Below are 17449 nucleotides of genomic sequence, written 5' to 3' on the forward strand. Positions count from 1 at the left end.
TCTGTTATTGTAAAAGTCAAGGAAAGGTTTATCTATGGAAGGAAATTTTCTTTGTTGGTTACCAGGGGTAGGGAGGGAAGGGGAGGGAACACTGTTAGATAGATTAAAAAAAAAAGAAAAAGAAGAAGAAGAAAGGACCATTCCCCAGAGAAAGATATCATGCTTGGTAAAGTGGAGAGTGAGCAAAAAATGGGAAGGCGGTCAACAAGATGGATGGACAGAGTGGCTGTAATGATGGGCTCAAGCATAGCAAGGGCTGTGAGGATGGCACGGGACCGGGCCATGTTTCATTCTATTATTGTACACAGGGTTGCTGTGAGCCAACTCAACAGCACCTATTGACATATGGTTTCTGTGGGCATGACTTGAGACCCCTGACTGGAGTGATGGGGCTATACATTCTCCCATCTCATGTCTGGCCCTGGGGACCAGAAAGGACCATGTGACCAGGGGCATGGATGTTAATCAGTAGCATCCATGGACCAGCATAGTAATAAAGCACATGGATCCTAAAGCCAGAACTGCCACTTATTAGCTCTGTACCTCAGTTTTCTCAACTGCAAAATGGGAGTAATGATAGCATCTACCATCATAGGACTGGATAAAGGAAATGTGTTTACAATGGTGCCTGGCACACAGTAGGTGCTCAATAAATGTGAGCTATTAAGTTCTCAACTTTTTGCCTGAGATTCAAACTTCCAGAAATTATGAAAACCAAAAGCTTTTATCATAACTGGTCACGAACTCTGACTTGACCTGAACTCACACAGCAGCAAAGCCTGACCTGAACAGAAGTAAGGGTATTTATTGCCTTTATTTATCTGCTTCCCCATCCAACACGAACATTCATGGGTTTCATTGCAAAATGTGAATGCATTTTCTTACAGGGTAGTACCTCTGACCCTGCTAAGGTGTTATATAATGGATGGCCTATGTATTAGGTTTCCTTTCAAAATCAGAAAAGTTCTGAATTCTGGAAGACTTCCTGCCCCAAGGATTTCAGATAAAGGACTTTGTGACCTGTATGATGAAGACGATGATGAATGACAAAGACTGAGCCCTGGCCCATCTTTGTCCCCCCACCTGACATTGCATAAGGCCATAAAATCATGGCTCAGCCCCAGGGAAAGGCAGTACGGAAAAAATCCAAAAGAATTCAGAAGACAAATCTTCTACCAGCCCAGGGAGTTGAGGGCCTGAAATAAAACTTAAGCTGTCCAGAAATTCAAGAGTAGCAGTGCTCCTGCACACCTGTGTTCCTGGCGGTGAACCGCATGGGCTTCAGAGGAGTGAGCTTGAGAGACCTGGCTTGCTCGACCACCTCATGTGCCAAGGGGAGCCTAAATAGGCAGCTGAAGAAGGACAAGAGGCAGCATCCCAAACGTGCCAGGCACTCCCCAGAGGCCAATCCTACAAACGCTTAAGGGATCTGTCCCAAATTAGGGAAGGCTGTCCAGGCCTCTCCCTTCCTCAATGGCTGCTGTCTACCCAATCAGAACAGCTGGGAGCACGTCCAAGCACAGCTGCAGGCACTAGCTCCTATAGGTCTACCAGATCCCCCTTTGTCCTCTGACTTTCTGTGCCAGCTGCTGTCAGTCCCCCACCCCTTGGCTCACACCACCACAATTGTCAAACAACCTAATTGTGCTCGTGAGGAACCTGTACATACACCAAGAGGCTGTTGTTCGAACAGAACAAGAGGATACTGATTTTAAGATCAGGAAGGGTGTACGTCAGGGTTGTATCCTTTACCCAGACATATTCAATCTGCATTCTGAGCAAATAATCTGAGAAGCTGGACTACAGGAAGAAGAACATGGCATCAGGATTGGAGCAAGAATTGACAACCTGTGATATGCAGATGGCATAACTTTGCTTGCTGAAAGTGAAGTTGACTTAAAGCACTTACCGATGAATACAAAAGACTACAGTTTTCAGTATGGATTACACCTCAACATAAAGAAAATGAAAATCCTCACCACTGGACCAAAAAGCAGCATCATGATAAATGGAGAAGAGATTGAAGTTGTCAAGGATATAATTTTACTTGGATCCACAGTCAACACCCATGGAAGCAGTCAGGAAATCAGACATCATATCGCACTGGGAAAACCTGCTGCAAAAGACCTCTATAAAGTGTTAAGAAGCAAAGATGTCATTTTGAAGACTACAGTGCACCTGACATGGTTTTTCAATGGCCTCATATGCATGTGAAAGCTGGACGATGAATAAGGAAGACCGAAGAAGAGTTGAGTCTCTGAACTGTGATACTGACAAAGAATAATGACAATACCATCGACTGCCAGAAGAACGAACAAATCTGTCCTGGAAAAAGTGCAGCCAGAATGCTCCTTGAAAGCCAGGAAGGCCAGACTTTGTCCCATTGCCTGGAGAAGGATATCATACTTGGTAAAGTAGAGGGTCGGTGAAGAAAGAGAAGACCCTCAATGAGATGGATTGGCACAACGGCTGCAATGATGGCTTCAAGTATGGGAAGAATTGTGAGGATGGCGCAGGACCAGGTGGTGTTTCATTCTGTTGTACACAGGGTCACTATGACTGGACGACACCTAGCAACAACATTGAGAAGGAGCTCACTACCTTTGAAATCTTATGTAAGGCTGGGCCTGCTTGTGGCCACCCTTCTCTCCACATGGACAAATCTGACTGAGAATGATTTTAGCACACAAGGCAGAGTTTAGAGATGTAGGTTCCTGATGACATAGTTTGTTTTTTCATTATAACTTTGTTTATAATTGCAAAAAAAAAAAGGTAAACAACCTAATTTCATTAGTAAGAGACTTTCATAAATTACAACTTGTTGTTGTTGTTAGGTGCCATCCAGTTGGTTCTGGCTCATAGCCCAATGTACAAGAGAACACAGCACTGCCCAGCCGTGTGCCATCCTCACAACTGCTGCTGTTTGAGTGCATTGTTGCAGCCACTGTGTCAACCCATCTCTGATGACATGGTTTGATCACCTGGATGCAGCTATGCCTGAAGCCTAACCATCTATACTTTCAGTTACATGAACCATTTCTACCACTACCATCCTGTTCTTTCTTTAGCTAATCTGAAACTTGTCACTCTCAATCAAAAGAATCTTTAACAGTATGGAAATACTCATTTCTCTGACTCACACTCCGCATTTTTAGAAACAAAAACACACAAAAGTCTTTGTTTTCTAAATCAGATATGGGCAAAAAAAAAAAAAAAAAAAACAATCTGGATAGGTAGGAGGAGGACTGAACACAGGGAGCTGTGGGAGAGAATTCTTTCAGCACAGACCAAAAGGTGGCAGGAATGTCTATTGGAGTTAAGATCCCAGGAAACTCATCCTAAAATAATCTGTGGTGGTTTACAATAAAACAGAGGAGGCCTGGTGGTGCAATGGTGAAGTGCTCAGTGCCTAACCAAAAGGTCAGTGGTTCAGACCCATCTGTGGCTCTGCAGAAAAAAAGACTTGGCAATCTGCTCCCATAAAGATTACAGCCTCAGAAGCTCTATGGAGCAGTTCTACTCTGTCCTACAGGGTTGCTAGGAGTCAGAATAAACTTGACGACACTTAACAACAAAACAAAACCCATAAATACAATAAAAACCACTGTGATGGCTAAGGTTATGTATCAACTTGGCTAAGTCATGACTCTCAGTGGTTTGGCAGATACTATGTAATCATCCTCTATTTTGTGATCTGATGGGAGCGCAGCCAATCAGTTGAAAGGGGAGTTTCCTTGGGGGTGTGGCCTGCATCCAATATATATGGATGTTCTGGCCAAGCTCTCTCTCTCAGTCTTGCATCCGACCCACCATCCTCTGACCTCCGGTTCTTGGGACACGAGCCAGTAGCCTCCCTGCAGATTTTGGGTTCACCAGTCCCTGCAACCACATAAGTCAGGAGATGCCTCCAGCCTGACGCTGACCCACAGATTTGCCAGCCTCCACAACTGTGTGAGCCAGTTCCTTGAAATAAACGCGGTCTCTCTCTCTGTCTTCCTCTCTCTCTCTCTCTATTCATATATATACACACCACACTGCCTTTGCTCCTCTCCAGAACCCAGCCTAAGACAACCACGAAGCACTACAATAAGATCAGATCCAAGAAAAAGCAAGGCATTAAGTGAGGGGGTGGAATGGGAAGGAATTCAAGGCCACAGGAATCCTTGCTTGGCAGAAGTTGCTGCAGTTAAACAAAGAACTTAGATCCAAGCTTTCTGGCAGCTGCCAAAAAGGCAAACCCAATGGGCTACATGCTCACACTCGCTGATAAGGGCACTTACAGAGGAGGTCATGAGGCAGAAAGCTTGGCAAACATGCTTCCTTACAACCAGAACCTCATGGCTCCCGGGCTGACACTGGGCCCAGCAGACTGGCACTCTGCATCCCTAACAACTTAATTCTTGAACATTTCGAGATGGTGTGAACAGTTAACACGCTCAGTTGCTAAATGGAAGGTGGGAGGTGGGAGTCTCTCAAGTGATGCCTTGGAAGAAAGACCTAGGGATCTCCTTTCAGAAAACCAGCCATTGGAATCGTCCATCTTCTTCAACTCACATCTCCCTCCTAGACTGGTCCCTGAAACTCAGAGTCCAAAGAGTTGCCTTTTCTTTGGTAAATTTTTGTTTGATCGTAAAATTTCCTTTTCTTACTAACAATTGCACTCTTGCCAACTTCTCCATGACGTCTGATTACTGCCGGAAATGGCTACGTCTCTCTTCACACAGGTGCCGCTGTTACTAAAAGACAACAGCAGGAATTTTCCAAATGAGTCCCTCTTTTCCTAAGTGGATCAGCCTCATTTTGGAGGAACTGGGAAAGAAATGCCATCTTCCCCGCAAGCTCTCACATCCCTCCCGGGTACTGAGGCCCTGGTCACTGTGGGGAGACTGGTGCCTGGCTCCCCCAGCACCTCTTAGTGAAAGGCACTAGACGGGGCAGGGAGCATGCAGCTTGTATGTAGAGCCACTCCTGACCTGGAAGGAGTCTCGCTGGGTACTGAGAGCCCAAGCACAGGGGAGCGAGGGACCCATTATGACTCTCACGGGCCCTGGGTGCTTCTGTCTTTGTGAGCCTGTTTCTCCATAAAAAATAATAAAATTCCATTTTATGACCATAATGATATAAAGATGAATATAATCCAAGCCAGATTCACGCTTATATATTCATTATTGTTACATATTTTTTTCCTGCTTTTAAAAGAAGTTAAAACGAACACATTTCAGAGTCCCTACAAGCATCTCCTACTTCCGTAGTGATACTGCCTTGGAAACCCAAGGAGGGGTCGCTATGAGTCGGGGCCGACTCGACGGCACATAACAACAACAACAACAACAACAAGCATCTCATACACCCAGCCCTATGCCTACTGGAGAAGTCTCCTGGGCAGGGGGCCAACAATCTCAGCCCGCCCTTTACCCTCAGGGCTGACCCTGTCTGTAGGACCACCCTTCCACCAGGACCACCAGCCTGGGGACACAGCCCAGTGGCTGGGCCCTGGCACCCTCTCCCTTCCTGATGGAGTCAGAGCCCCAGCCTTCAGCTCTGGACTCATTGCAAGAGAGAAGGCTGTTCCCTGAGACCACCAGCTGCTCCTCAACTGCCCTCAGGCTGCTGAAATGCCAAAAACCCACTGCCATCGAGTCCAGACTGACTCACAGGACAGAGTAGAACTGCTGCATAGGCTTTCCAGGGCTGTAAATCTTTATGGAAGCAGACTGCCTCATCTTTCTCCTGTGGAGCAACTGGTGGGTTCAAACCACCGACTTTTTGGTTAGCAGCAGAATGTTTTAACCACTGTGCCATTAGGAACAGTAATAACAACAACGTGAACTTGTGGGACTAGGCTCCACTCTGAGACCTTACCTATACAGGTCCACCAAATCTTGAGATGCTTGGAGCCAGGTATGTTGCAGAATTTTCTGGATTTTAGGAAGGTATTATGGTACGTGTGACATATATTCCATAAAACTTCCAGCAAGGTCTAGGGTAGCACCTTGTATTCAAAAACATTAATATTTTTCAATAAAACATGTAAACCTTCCTATGGATTTAATTATGCCCCCAAAAAATATGTGTGGGATCCTAACCCCATACCTGTGGATATAATCCTGTTTAGGAATAGGGTTTTGTTATGTTAATGGACCGTTTTATTGTAGGCTATGTCCTGACCCTCCTCACTTCTGAGTTGAAAAAAAAAAAGATTAGAGCTAGAGACAAGTAACCTCAAACTGAGGAAGACAGATCCCACGTGGAGATCCCCAAGGAACCAAGGAACTCTGGGGCTACAGAGGCTGAAAGAAACAAGGACCTTTCCCAGAGCCCACAGAGAGCAACTCCCCCTAAAGCCTATGCCCTGCATTGGGACTTCTGGTCTCCTCAAGTGTGAGAAAACAAGTTTCTGCTCTTTAAAGTCACCTGCTTGTGGTACTTCTGTTTCAGTAGCACTAGAGACCTAAGATAATCCCTGCTATAGCCGTCCATTCTGACTCCTAGGGAGCTTATGTGCGCAGAGCAGAACTGCTCCATAGAGTTTACAAGGCTGTCACTTTCTGAAAGCAGATTACCAGGCATTTCTTCCAAGGCGCCTATAAGTAGGCTCGAATCTCCAACCTTTCAGCTAGTACTTGAAAGCTTCAGCATGTATGCCATACAGAGACTCCTAGATGATCCCTTAAAAAACTCACCCCACTCTGCCATTCAGTCAAGTCCGACTCATAGAGACTCCCATTGGGTTTCCAAGACTGTAGTAAATTTTTACAGAAGCAGACTGTCCTAGCTTTCTTCTGCAGAGCAGCTGGTAGGTTTGAACCACTGACCTCTTGGTTAGTAGCCAAATGCCATAACCACTCCACCACCAGAGCTCCTTTAGACAATCCCTAGGAAGGATAAATGAATACTATTCAAACCATCCCATCCCATCAGGTTTTGCAGCAAATGTAGCACACTCTCGATTTTCAGCGCTTTGAGGATTTAGAAATTGTTGCCCCTCATCTGGTCACTCTGGGAGCTCTGGTAACGTAGTGCCTAAGGCACTTGACTGCTAACCAGAAGGCTGGCAGTTCAAACCCACCAGCCACTCCTTGGAAGGAAGGTTAGGCAATCTACTTCCGCAGTGATACTGTCTCAGAAACCCAAGGAGGGGTCGCTATGAGTTGGGTCCGACTCGACAGCATGTAACAACAACATTTGGCCACTTAGTTCTTACAGCTGGACTTTGCCCATTTTGCTTTGTGTTATGAATTTGAAGATTCAAAGATTTACATTTTATCAAGCTATACTGGGAAGGGATACTGTATAGAATGTTTCTAGTGTGAAACACAGGAAACCTCTTTCTGTGACACATACCTCGTCACTAGAATGAAAGATGCTAGATCATCATGAGGGAGTGGCTGGAAATTCAGAGGAAATGATTACTGGGACTAATCTTGTTATCTGTACAAAAAATTAATAATTTTTTCCTAAAATGATTGTTTTTAGATACCACGACCCTCAACAGCTCTGAAAAGTCTGAGTCCACCAAAATAGTCCAGTCCAGACTCAAAATATGCATCTACTTTCTCCTGTCATCCTTGATAGCCTCCTCCCAGGACATGCTAGAAATTGCTCCTAGTTACGCACCCCCATGCCCATACAAGTCCCCATATAATTTCACAGCTATTTTTAAAATCCAGGCTGCCTTACTCTAGAGCAGAGGTTGGCAAACTTTTTCTATAAAGGGCCAGATAATAAATATTTTCAGCTTGCAGGCAAAGCTTTGCAGTTCTGCCACAACTGCTCAGCTCCGCCATTGTTGAGTGAAGGCATCCATAGACAATATGTAAGTGAAGAGGTGTAGCTGTGTTCCAATGAAAGTTTATTTATAAAAGCAAGCAGCAGACCAAATCTGGGCTGTGGTGTCTACTTTGTTGACCCTTCTAGGCCTTAGGTCTCTAGGATTCACAACAGTTTGCACTTGAGTACTAATGTAAAGGTTGGCAATTTAAACCTACCCAGTGATACTGCATAAGAAAGTTCTGGAAATTTATTTCCATAAAGATTACAGCCAAGAAAACCCTATTAGGTTGACAAGAGGTGGAAGCAACTTGACAGCAATGGGTTTGTTCTTCTATTGTTGTTGTTCTCAAGGTCAGGATCCTAATCCCTGTGCTACACTCTAGGGCCGCACTGCTAGACTCTAGAGTCTGCTGCATCAGACCTGAGTTCAAGTTCCTCCAACCACTTGCTGATTGACTCTCTGAGCCTCAGTTCCTTGTCTGTTAAATAGGTCTTTGAGGAGTGCCTACATCACAGCATGGTTGGGCAGATGAGAACAGACCACGAATACAAAGCTCTCAGCCAGGGTCTGTCATGTGATTAAAAAAAAAAAAAAAAAAAAAAAAATGCCACTGAGTTGATTCCACATCATAGCAACTCTGTAGGACAGAGTAGAACTGCCTCATAGTGTTTCCAGGACTGTAAATATTTATGGAAGCAGACTGTCTCATCTTTCTCCCACAGAGTAGCTGATGGGTTCCAACTGCCAACCTTCTGGTTAACAGCTGAGAGGCTTTAATCACTGTGCCACCAGCATGTGATGAGTGATGATAAGCAATTGTGAGTCAGAATCAACTTGATGGCAGTAACAAGAACAATTACTTATTACTGAGCACTGACTTCTGCCAGGTCTTCCAAGCAGACTGGGTTCCTTCTAATAGTGATACTTCCAGAACCATAACCAGTTAGCCAAGCAGAGATCCACAAACATCTATGGACAGCACCCTCATGGTAATACATCAATTGGATTGGCTGCCCTGGGCCTCATCAGGCCTTGCCCTAGCCTTCTCCTCTCTCATCACTCCATGAGTCCCACTTCTCTGGTACCTCCAGGTCTCGGGTGGAGTTTGCTTGAATCCTAATGTGCCCAGTGCCCCTCCAGTGTGGCCCTGTGGCCCACTCTTCCTGGAGTACACCAGTAGTCCCCAGGAGAATGACTCTACACAGTTCCCTCCCCCAAGGACCCACTGCACCAGGAAAAGTAGGAATATGGTGGCTGAAAGAGTGATACTCTAATCCTGCAACACCTGTTATATGGACCTTCCTCTGGTCCTGACAGCCAGCACCCCCTGAGCAGAGGATCACTAAAGAAGTACCTTCCCCAAGCCTTCTGACACTTCCCAAATATCCCTCCTTGTGGTTTATTAAGACCAGTGATCAATTTTCTTTCCATCACAGGATATAAGAACATGGACCTCATACAAGATAAACATACTACAAAAAAAAAAAAAATAATAGGATTTCTCTACACTAACAAAGAGAACTCTGAAAAGGAAATTGGGAAAACAGTACCATTCACAATAGCCAGCCAAAAGATGACATACTTAGAAATAAATTTAACCAGAGACACAAAAGACCTATACAAAAAAATAATTATAAAACACTACTACAAGAAAGCAAAACAGACCTACATAAATGGAAGAATATACCATGCTCATGGATACGAAGACTCAACATTGTTTGAAAAAAAAAAAAAAAAAAAAAACTACCTAAAGTACTCTACAGATAAAATGCAATCTTGATCCAGATTCCATCATCATTCTTTACAGAGATGGTAAAATGAACCACTCACGTTATATGGAAAGGAAAGAGACCCCAGATAAGCAATGCACTACTAAAGAAGAACAAAGTAGGAGGCTTCACACTCCCTGATCTCAAAACCTGTTATATAGTCACAGTAGTCAAAACAGCTTGGTATTGGTGCAATGACAGACATATAGACCAATGGAACAGAACTGAGAACCCAGAAGTAAATCCATCCACCTATGGATAGCTGATCTTTGACAAAGGGCCAAAATTAATTAAATGGGGAGCAGATAATTTCTTTAACAAATGATGCTGGCAAAACTGGATATCATTTGCAGTAAAAGGAAATGGGATTCATATCTCACACATTACACAAAAACTAACTCAAGATGAATCAAAGACCTATATGTAAAACCTAAAACCATAAAGATTATCAAAGAAAAAATAGGAAAAAACTTAGGAGCCCTAATACATGGCATAAATACACCATAAAACATAACCAAAAATGCATAAATAGCAGAAGATAAACTAGATTACTGGAACCTCTTAAAAATTAAACAGTTATGTCCATCAGAAGACTTCACCAAAGGAGCCAAAGGAGTAAAAAGAGAACCTAGAGCCTGGGGAGAAAAAAAAAATTGGCAATGACATATCAGACAAGGGACTCAACTCTAAAATTTATAGAAAACTTCAACACCTCAACAACAAAAAGACCAACAATCCAATTGAAAAATGGGCAGAGGACATGAACAGACACTTCACCAAAGAAGATATTCAGGCAGCCAACAAAGACATGAAGAAATGCTCACAATCATTAGCCATTAGAGAGATGAAAATCAAAACAACAATGAGATATCATTTTACTCCAGCATTAACAGCAAAGTTCAAAAAAACAGAAAACCACAAATGCTGGTGAGGGTGTGGCAAGACCGGGACCTCACACACTGCTGGTGGGACTGTTAAATAGTGCAACCACTGTGGAAAATGGTATGGTGCTTCCTTTAAAAAGTTGGAAACAGAAATACCATATGATCCAGTAATCCCACTACCAGGGATATACCTTAGAGAAATAAGAGCAACGACACAGACATGTATGCACACCCATGTGCATCATAGCATTATTCACACTAGTGAAAAAAGGGAAACAACTTAAGTGCCCATCAAGGAATAAATGGATAAACAAACTCTGGTGCGTACACACAATGCACACATAGATACATATACACAACTATGCAATATTAGAGAATAAAGATGACTCTCCAAACAGCTCAGAACATGGATGAACTTGCAGGACATTATACTGAGTGAAATTAGTCAATCACAAAAGGACAAATACTGTATGAGACCTACTGTAAACAGTCAAGAAAAGGTTTACACATAGAAAGAATCATTCTTGAAGGTTATCAGAGGTGGCGGGGAGGAGGTTAATTCACTAATTAGAGGATAGATGGGAGCTCTGGTAGCATAGTGCCTAAGGCACTTGACTGCTAACCAGAAGGCTGGCGGTTCAAACCTACCAGCCACTCCTCGGAAGGAAGGTTGAGCAATCCTACTTCTGTAGTGATACTGCCTCAGAAACCCAAGGAGGGGTCGCTATGAGTTGGGGCCGACTCAAAGGCACATAACAACAACAACAAAGAGGATAGATACACATTAACTTGGGTGAAGGGAAAGGCAATATACAATAAGGGGAGATCAGCACAAAATGATCAAGGCAGTGGAAGACACAGGAGTTAAAGGCAACAAAGGTGAATACTATCACATATGCAGTCCTGCAATAACAATAATCTACAAGTGGGTACATAAATAGACATGCAAGCTCAACAAGAGTGGGAAGGCAAATGGGTCTACATCCATGATACATATGGGTTTGACAGAGGATATCTCCATCTATGTATTTATACGTGCTGCAAATATATCCATAACTTTAGTGGAGCATACAGGGGACAAAGTTATGAAAACTTCTTAGTCATAACCAACACCTTGAGGGAATGAGTCACTGGGCATGGGTGCTCAGGACTATAGTCTAAGGGACCAAAAACCAAAAACTAAACTCACTGTCGTCAAGTCGGTCCCGACTCATAGCAACTCCTCCTTGGGTTTCTGAGGCAGTATCTCTATGAAAATAGATTGTCCCATCTTCCTTCCGAGGAGTGGCTGGTGGGTTTGAACCACCAGCCTTCTGGTTAGCAGTCAAGTGTCTTACGTACTATGCCACCAGAGCTCCCAGTCTAGGCGGACACTAAGGTCAACTGGCATAACATGGTCCACAAATAGCATGTTCTACATCCTGCTTTGACCCTACTTTGGGGTTTTAAAAGCTCGTGAGCAGCCATCTCAGGTGCAATAGGTCTCTCCTTGTCCAGAGCAAAGAAGAATGCAGAAAATAAAAGACACATGGGACAGTTAGTTCATGGATGTAGTCCCATTTGCCTTCCCACTCTTGTTCACCCAGCCTCTAGACCAGAAGAACTAGATGGTACCCACCTACCACTGCTCACTGCTCTGAAAGGGATCACAGTAGAAGGGCCTGGGTAGAATGCGAGAAAAATGTGAAACAAAACACAAAATGATTTAAAAAAAAAAAAAAAATCAGGCTTATTGGTCGGATGAAGACTGGTGGAACCCCCAAGGTTATGGCCCTTGCTGTTGCTACAATGTACTGTCAAGTCATCTCTGACTTGTAGCAACCGTATGTACAACAGAACAAAACACTGCCTGGTCCTGTGCTAGCCTCATGCTCCCTATGAGCGACAGGTACACCATCCAATCTGCAGCCTATACGACTATGAGACCAGAAGAACTAGATGGTGCCCGGCTACCAATGTCATCCACTTGGAAGGGGATCTATGTAGGAGATCCTTGATAGAGAGGGAGAACAATGTGGAACAAAACTCAAAATCATCTGGAGAAAAAAAAGGGGGGGGGGACCAGGTTTGCTGGTCTGATACAGCCTGGTGGAACCACTGAGACTATGGCCCCGAGCTGCCCATCAGATCTGGAACTGAACCCACACCCATGGTTTCCAGCCAAACAAAAGACAGGAATATGAGTTGCACATTTACCTGAGGTAGATACACTCCTTGGAGAGAACAATCATGGGAGAAAGAAGGGCTGCTTATGCACAGGGAGACAGCTCAGGGGGCAGGAGTGCACGGAGGGATGGACACAGGGAAGAGGTAACTATGGGGGGGAAGTGGAAGGGGAGCAGTTAAATTGTGGTAAACTGTGGTCAGTGTCATGAGACAACGTGTATGTGAACTGCTGTATGGAAAGTGAATTTGCTCTGTAAATCTTCACCCAAATCACAATAAAAAAAAAAGAAGTGAGGATGGTGAGACTTTGATGGTGAATTGCTGAAAATGGACATTATGCTTCGTAAAGTAGAGGGTTGGAGAAAATGGAGCAGACCTTCAATGAGACGGGCTGACCCAACAGTGGGCTCAGATACACCATGACCGTGAAGATGGCACAAGGCCGGGCAGTGCTTCAGTGCATTATTCATAAGGCCACCAGGTGATGGAGCTGACTCAAGGGCAACTAACAACAAGCACCTTGTTCAGTGAGAGGCTGCCCAAACCCTACTTTGTCCTCTGCCTTGGAAGACATTGACCTTGAGCTGAAGATCCTTTGGTGTGAGCTGGTTCAGGAGATGTCAGAACCCAACCCTCTTCCCAGATACACTCAGCGGATGGACCTCTCTCTCCCCAGTGCTGGAGAGTACAGCTTCCCATTTCTTCTGGGTGAAGCAGATCAGATGCATGGCGCTTTTCTCAGCAGCTTTAATGCTCACTCCTGGTATCATGACACTCTACTGTTTATCTTCTCCCAGACATGAATGTAGAATTCTTTCTCACCACCCCTTGCTGCTTTGTTCTTATGACATCATCTGGCCTCACACTTCTGTGTTACTGTTTTCTGAGAACTAAAAGTCAGCTCGGTCTCTCCTGGTCACTCTTACAGTGTGATCCTATGAAAAGAGCACAGGGCTTTGAAGCCAGCTGGAGCTGGGTTTAATCCCAGCTCCACAATTTACCAGTGTGTGACCTTGGGTGAGTCAATTAACCTCTCTGAGCCATGGATTGTTCATCTGCCTGAAATTATTAATACAATCTTATTTTCTATAGCAGTGGGACTCCTCACTAGGAGGAAACCTGGGCTTTTTTGAGAAGTGAAAACTTTAATAAGCCCTTTGAGGTACAGGAAAGAGCCCCCCTTCCTCCCACAAGTACACACTTGAAGAACTATAGATGGCTGTCTTTGGTTGGCCACCAACATTTTGTTTTGTGATTGCAGTAAGCAAGCTGAGGGGAAGGAAGAGATGCTTGGGGTAATACAGGGATTCTCTGATGGTGGTTGGTGGAGGGAAAGAAAGGACGGAGTAGCTGACAAGGGATAGGAGCCTGGATGACCCACAGTGCATCGTGCCCAGCCTACTCAAGATGGACAGGCCGGCGACCCTCTCCCCCAACCTGCACTTTTCCTGCCTTATGCATCTCAGTGAGACCACTGCCTATCTGGTTCCAAGTCAAACACCAGCCAGGCACCACCCAGACCGGCTCTTCACTTTTTTACGCCATAGACCCTCTGGCATCAGGACCTATGGACCCCTTCTCAGAATGTTTTTAGCTGCATAAAAATAAAATACATCAGATTACAGGGGAAGCCAATTACGTTGAAATACAGTTAGCAAAATATTAGAAAGACTATGGCACAGCAGCCCATGTGCTTCTGATGTCACTGTCCTTAGGTGCTGTCGGGCGGCTTGTGACTCACAGCGACCCCATGTACAGCAGAACCGAGTGTGCCTGGTCCTGCCCCATCCTCCCAATCACTGCTGTATGTGAGCCCAGCCTTGCGGCCATGTGTCAGTCTGTCTCACTGAGGGTCTTCCGCTTTTTCTCTGACCCTTGTTTTATGGAGTGTGATGTTCTTCTCCAGGGACTGGTCCTCCTGACAACGTGTCTAAAGTACATGAGACGAAGTCTCGCCATCCTTGTCTCTAAAGGAGCATTCTGTTTGTACTTCTTTAACACATTAAATAACAAAATTCAATGGAGTCTCTAATAAATACTGTCCTTCAGATAGAGCGCATGTCAAGACTTCTGCAACAGTAGTGTGATATGAAAAACCAGAATCCTACCACTGGTGCTGCTCCCATAATCTGGCTTGTTGCCCCCATTCATATTTGAAGGAAATGCTAAACGTCAGTTAGGAGAATAAAGATGTGTTTTTATCCCCATCCACGTTCACAAATCCCCTGAATTCTGTGGACTCCAAGCTAGAGATCTCTGACCTAGATTCTCTGTTTTTCTTTAATGACCCTTCTCACCACCTCTCCTGATCAGCCCCAAGCCCTGGTGACTCTACCTGCTTAGTATCAGCACTGCTGCTGGCATGTCTCCATTCCCACTGCCCTGGGCTGGGGCCTCATCGTTTCTCATCTCAATCACCATGGCAGTCTCAAGGCTGGCCCCCCTGCCTCCACTCTTGCTCCTCTCGCTCTACCCTGAACCCAAAGAGGTCATTCCAAAGTACAAACCTGACCACATCACCCCTTGCAATGAATTCCTCAGTGGCTCCCTATCACACATGGTAAAATCTAACGGCCTGTGACAAACATCAAGACCCTCACCCAGCCCTCCACCCTCGTCTCTCCACACTGTTGTTCTCTCTCCATCCCACTGGCTGTGGTTCTCTCTACATCCCACCGTTCTGAATTACTCCAAGTCCTCAGAATAAGCTCCCGTCCTCATACCTCTAGGCCTTTGCCCATGCTGTTCACTCTGCCTGGAATCTCTTGTCCAAGTTGTCCAACAAGCAAACGTTTACTTATTTTCCAAATGTCAGCTCAAATGCTGCCTTCTCCACACCTCACCCCACACCCTGCCTGTCTTCCTAGGTAAATGTGGGTCCCCCAATTCCAGGACTCTCACCACACCTGGTTCATAGAGGTCATGATGGTTTGACATGTCTGCCTCTCCACAAGACTGCAAGCTTCATGAAGGCAAGGACTGTGTTTTGCTTCAACTCTCCCAACCCATACAGTGCCTGGTACCCAGTAAACCTTCAGCGAATATTGGTTGAGAATATAGATGAAAGAGAACAAGAAGAATAAACAGGCTTTGCAGTCCTGAATAGCTGGGGCTGGAGTGAGCAGGGCCCAAAGTTGACCTTGTGCCATAAGAACTACTACCTTTTTCTTTTTTTCCCTTTTCAATGGCTGTGCAATTCCTCACACCCAGGGAACGACAGGTCACCCATAGTCTGTATGGTGCATGCTATTCTCTCTTGAATTCTGCTCTCTACCCTTTGAGGGATCTCTCTGTTGTATATATACTTCAATTAGGGGGACTTATTTCCCTTACCATAAGGCTCATTGTTACAGTTTCATTAAGTAGAGTTCTTCCAGTGAGTAAAGAATAGGATTAGATTTATAGAAATTCAATTTACATTTGGCTTTTTAGGAACAGATGTCTGACACAGCCAAGCCACCACTCTATCTGTCAGGGCTTCTGAAGTTACAGTTGATAGGCTCTTTTCACTCCCTTCTGGCATGCACCTCTCTTAACCCCTTCTGACCTGGATCTGTTGAAACTGCTCTGGGCACCTAGCTACCAAATCCATTGGCCTTTTGTTGAGATTCTCTGTCTCCACCTCTCTGAAGCATATGCTACTATTGACTTTCATATGCATATGCATATTATAGAATGTATATGATTCTTCATGAAACCCTCAAAATCCTTGGCTCCTCCTCTGCTTACCCCACCCCTGCCCCTATTTCCATCCAACTCCCTACACGGCATCTCTACTTTAATGCTTCAGAATCAAATAAGCTAAGGGAGATGAGTGACATGCCCCCAACCCAAATTGGCTCCTCTTCCACTTTTATATCTCTGTGAATGGCACCACCATCTGCCCAGTTCTGCACAACCACCTCCTTTACTCTCATACCACAAACCCATCACCAAGCCTTGTGACATTTATCTTCTCCATACATCTCAAGTTAGTCGACCTCTCCTCTAAGCCTTAAGCTCCATGAGGGCTGGAACTATTTTTGGACATTACTATAACCCCAAAGCTTAGCACAGTGCCTACCACATGACAGAAGCTCCATAAATACTCACTGAGTGAGTGAATAAGTGAGCAAACAAATTCCATTTGGAAAACTGAGGCTCAGAGCACAGAAGGTCAACCAGTAGGTACAGCTAGGACTTACCCTAAGGTTGGCTCTGGTGCCCAGGTTTCTCCACAGCTCTAAGCACCTGGATATGGTGTACTATTGCTCCATCCACTGAGATCAGCCCATGCCTCTGGCTACTGGCCTAAGGCCCACAGCCTTACCTGAGAGCACCGTGAAGACGGCTGCGAAGGCATTGAGTTTGAGCCCATCAATGACATTGCTGGAGTGGAAGAGCTCGAGACACATGAGGCTGAAGCCAACCACCAGCAGGAGAATGTAGAGCACCTCGGAGACCACCGACAGCCACAAGACCCCTGTGTGACAAAGGCAGAAAGGCCATGAGATGAAGGACACACCATGGTGGACTCCTCCTGTGTTCACTCCACCCTGCACCCATTAGAGGTAGCAAGTCGTTTTTAGAATAGACATCAGTTCTAGGGGTGGGTCCTGATTAATCTAATGGCAATCTCATCTTCCTCACCAGTGACTGTCTCAGGAACCCAAGGTTAAGCTAACTGGAGCATGGCATTCTCTGGATGACAACTGTAGGTCCAGGTTGGCATGGAAGGAAGGACTCTTATCCCATGGCTGGTTGAGAGGCTGCCCCTCTCTTTCTCATCTGGTAGATGATTGCTACTAGAAGCCATCATATGACCATGAGGGCCACCAGCTTTAGGATGAAGGTGACACTACAGCTGCTGAGCGGAG

The 17449-nt window shown here is 45.0% G+C and overlaps 1 protein-coding gene across 1 annotated transcript in view; it reads right to left on the minus strand.

The window, feature by feature from the left end:
- The window catches only part of GSG1L (GSG1 like), a 139730-nt gene extending 122683 nt beyond the window's left edge, over positions 1–17047 (minus strand). Inside the window, exon 1 of the mRNA XM_007950165.2 lies at positions 16903–17047. Within this exon, the coding sequence (XP_007948356.1) occupies positions 16903–16987 (85 nt within the window). The 5' untranslated portion in view covers positions 16988–17047. The remainder of the gene's footprint in view (positions 1–16902) is intronic.
- Between the last annotated feature and the right edge of the window lie 402 nt (positions 17048–17449).

The sequence above is a fragment of the Orycteropus afer genome, unplaced genomic scaffold, assembly GCF_000298275.1.
Source record: "Orycteropus afer afer isolate SDZICR_OR568_19922 unplaced genomic scaffold, OryAfe1.0 scaffold00266, whole genome shotgun sequence".
Taxonomy (NCBI): Eukaryota; Metazoa; Chordata; class Mammalia; order Tubulidentata; family Orycteropodidae; genus Orycteropus; species Orycteropus afer.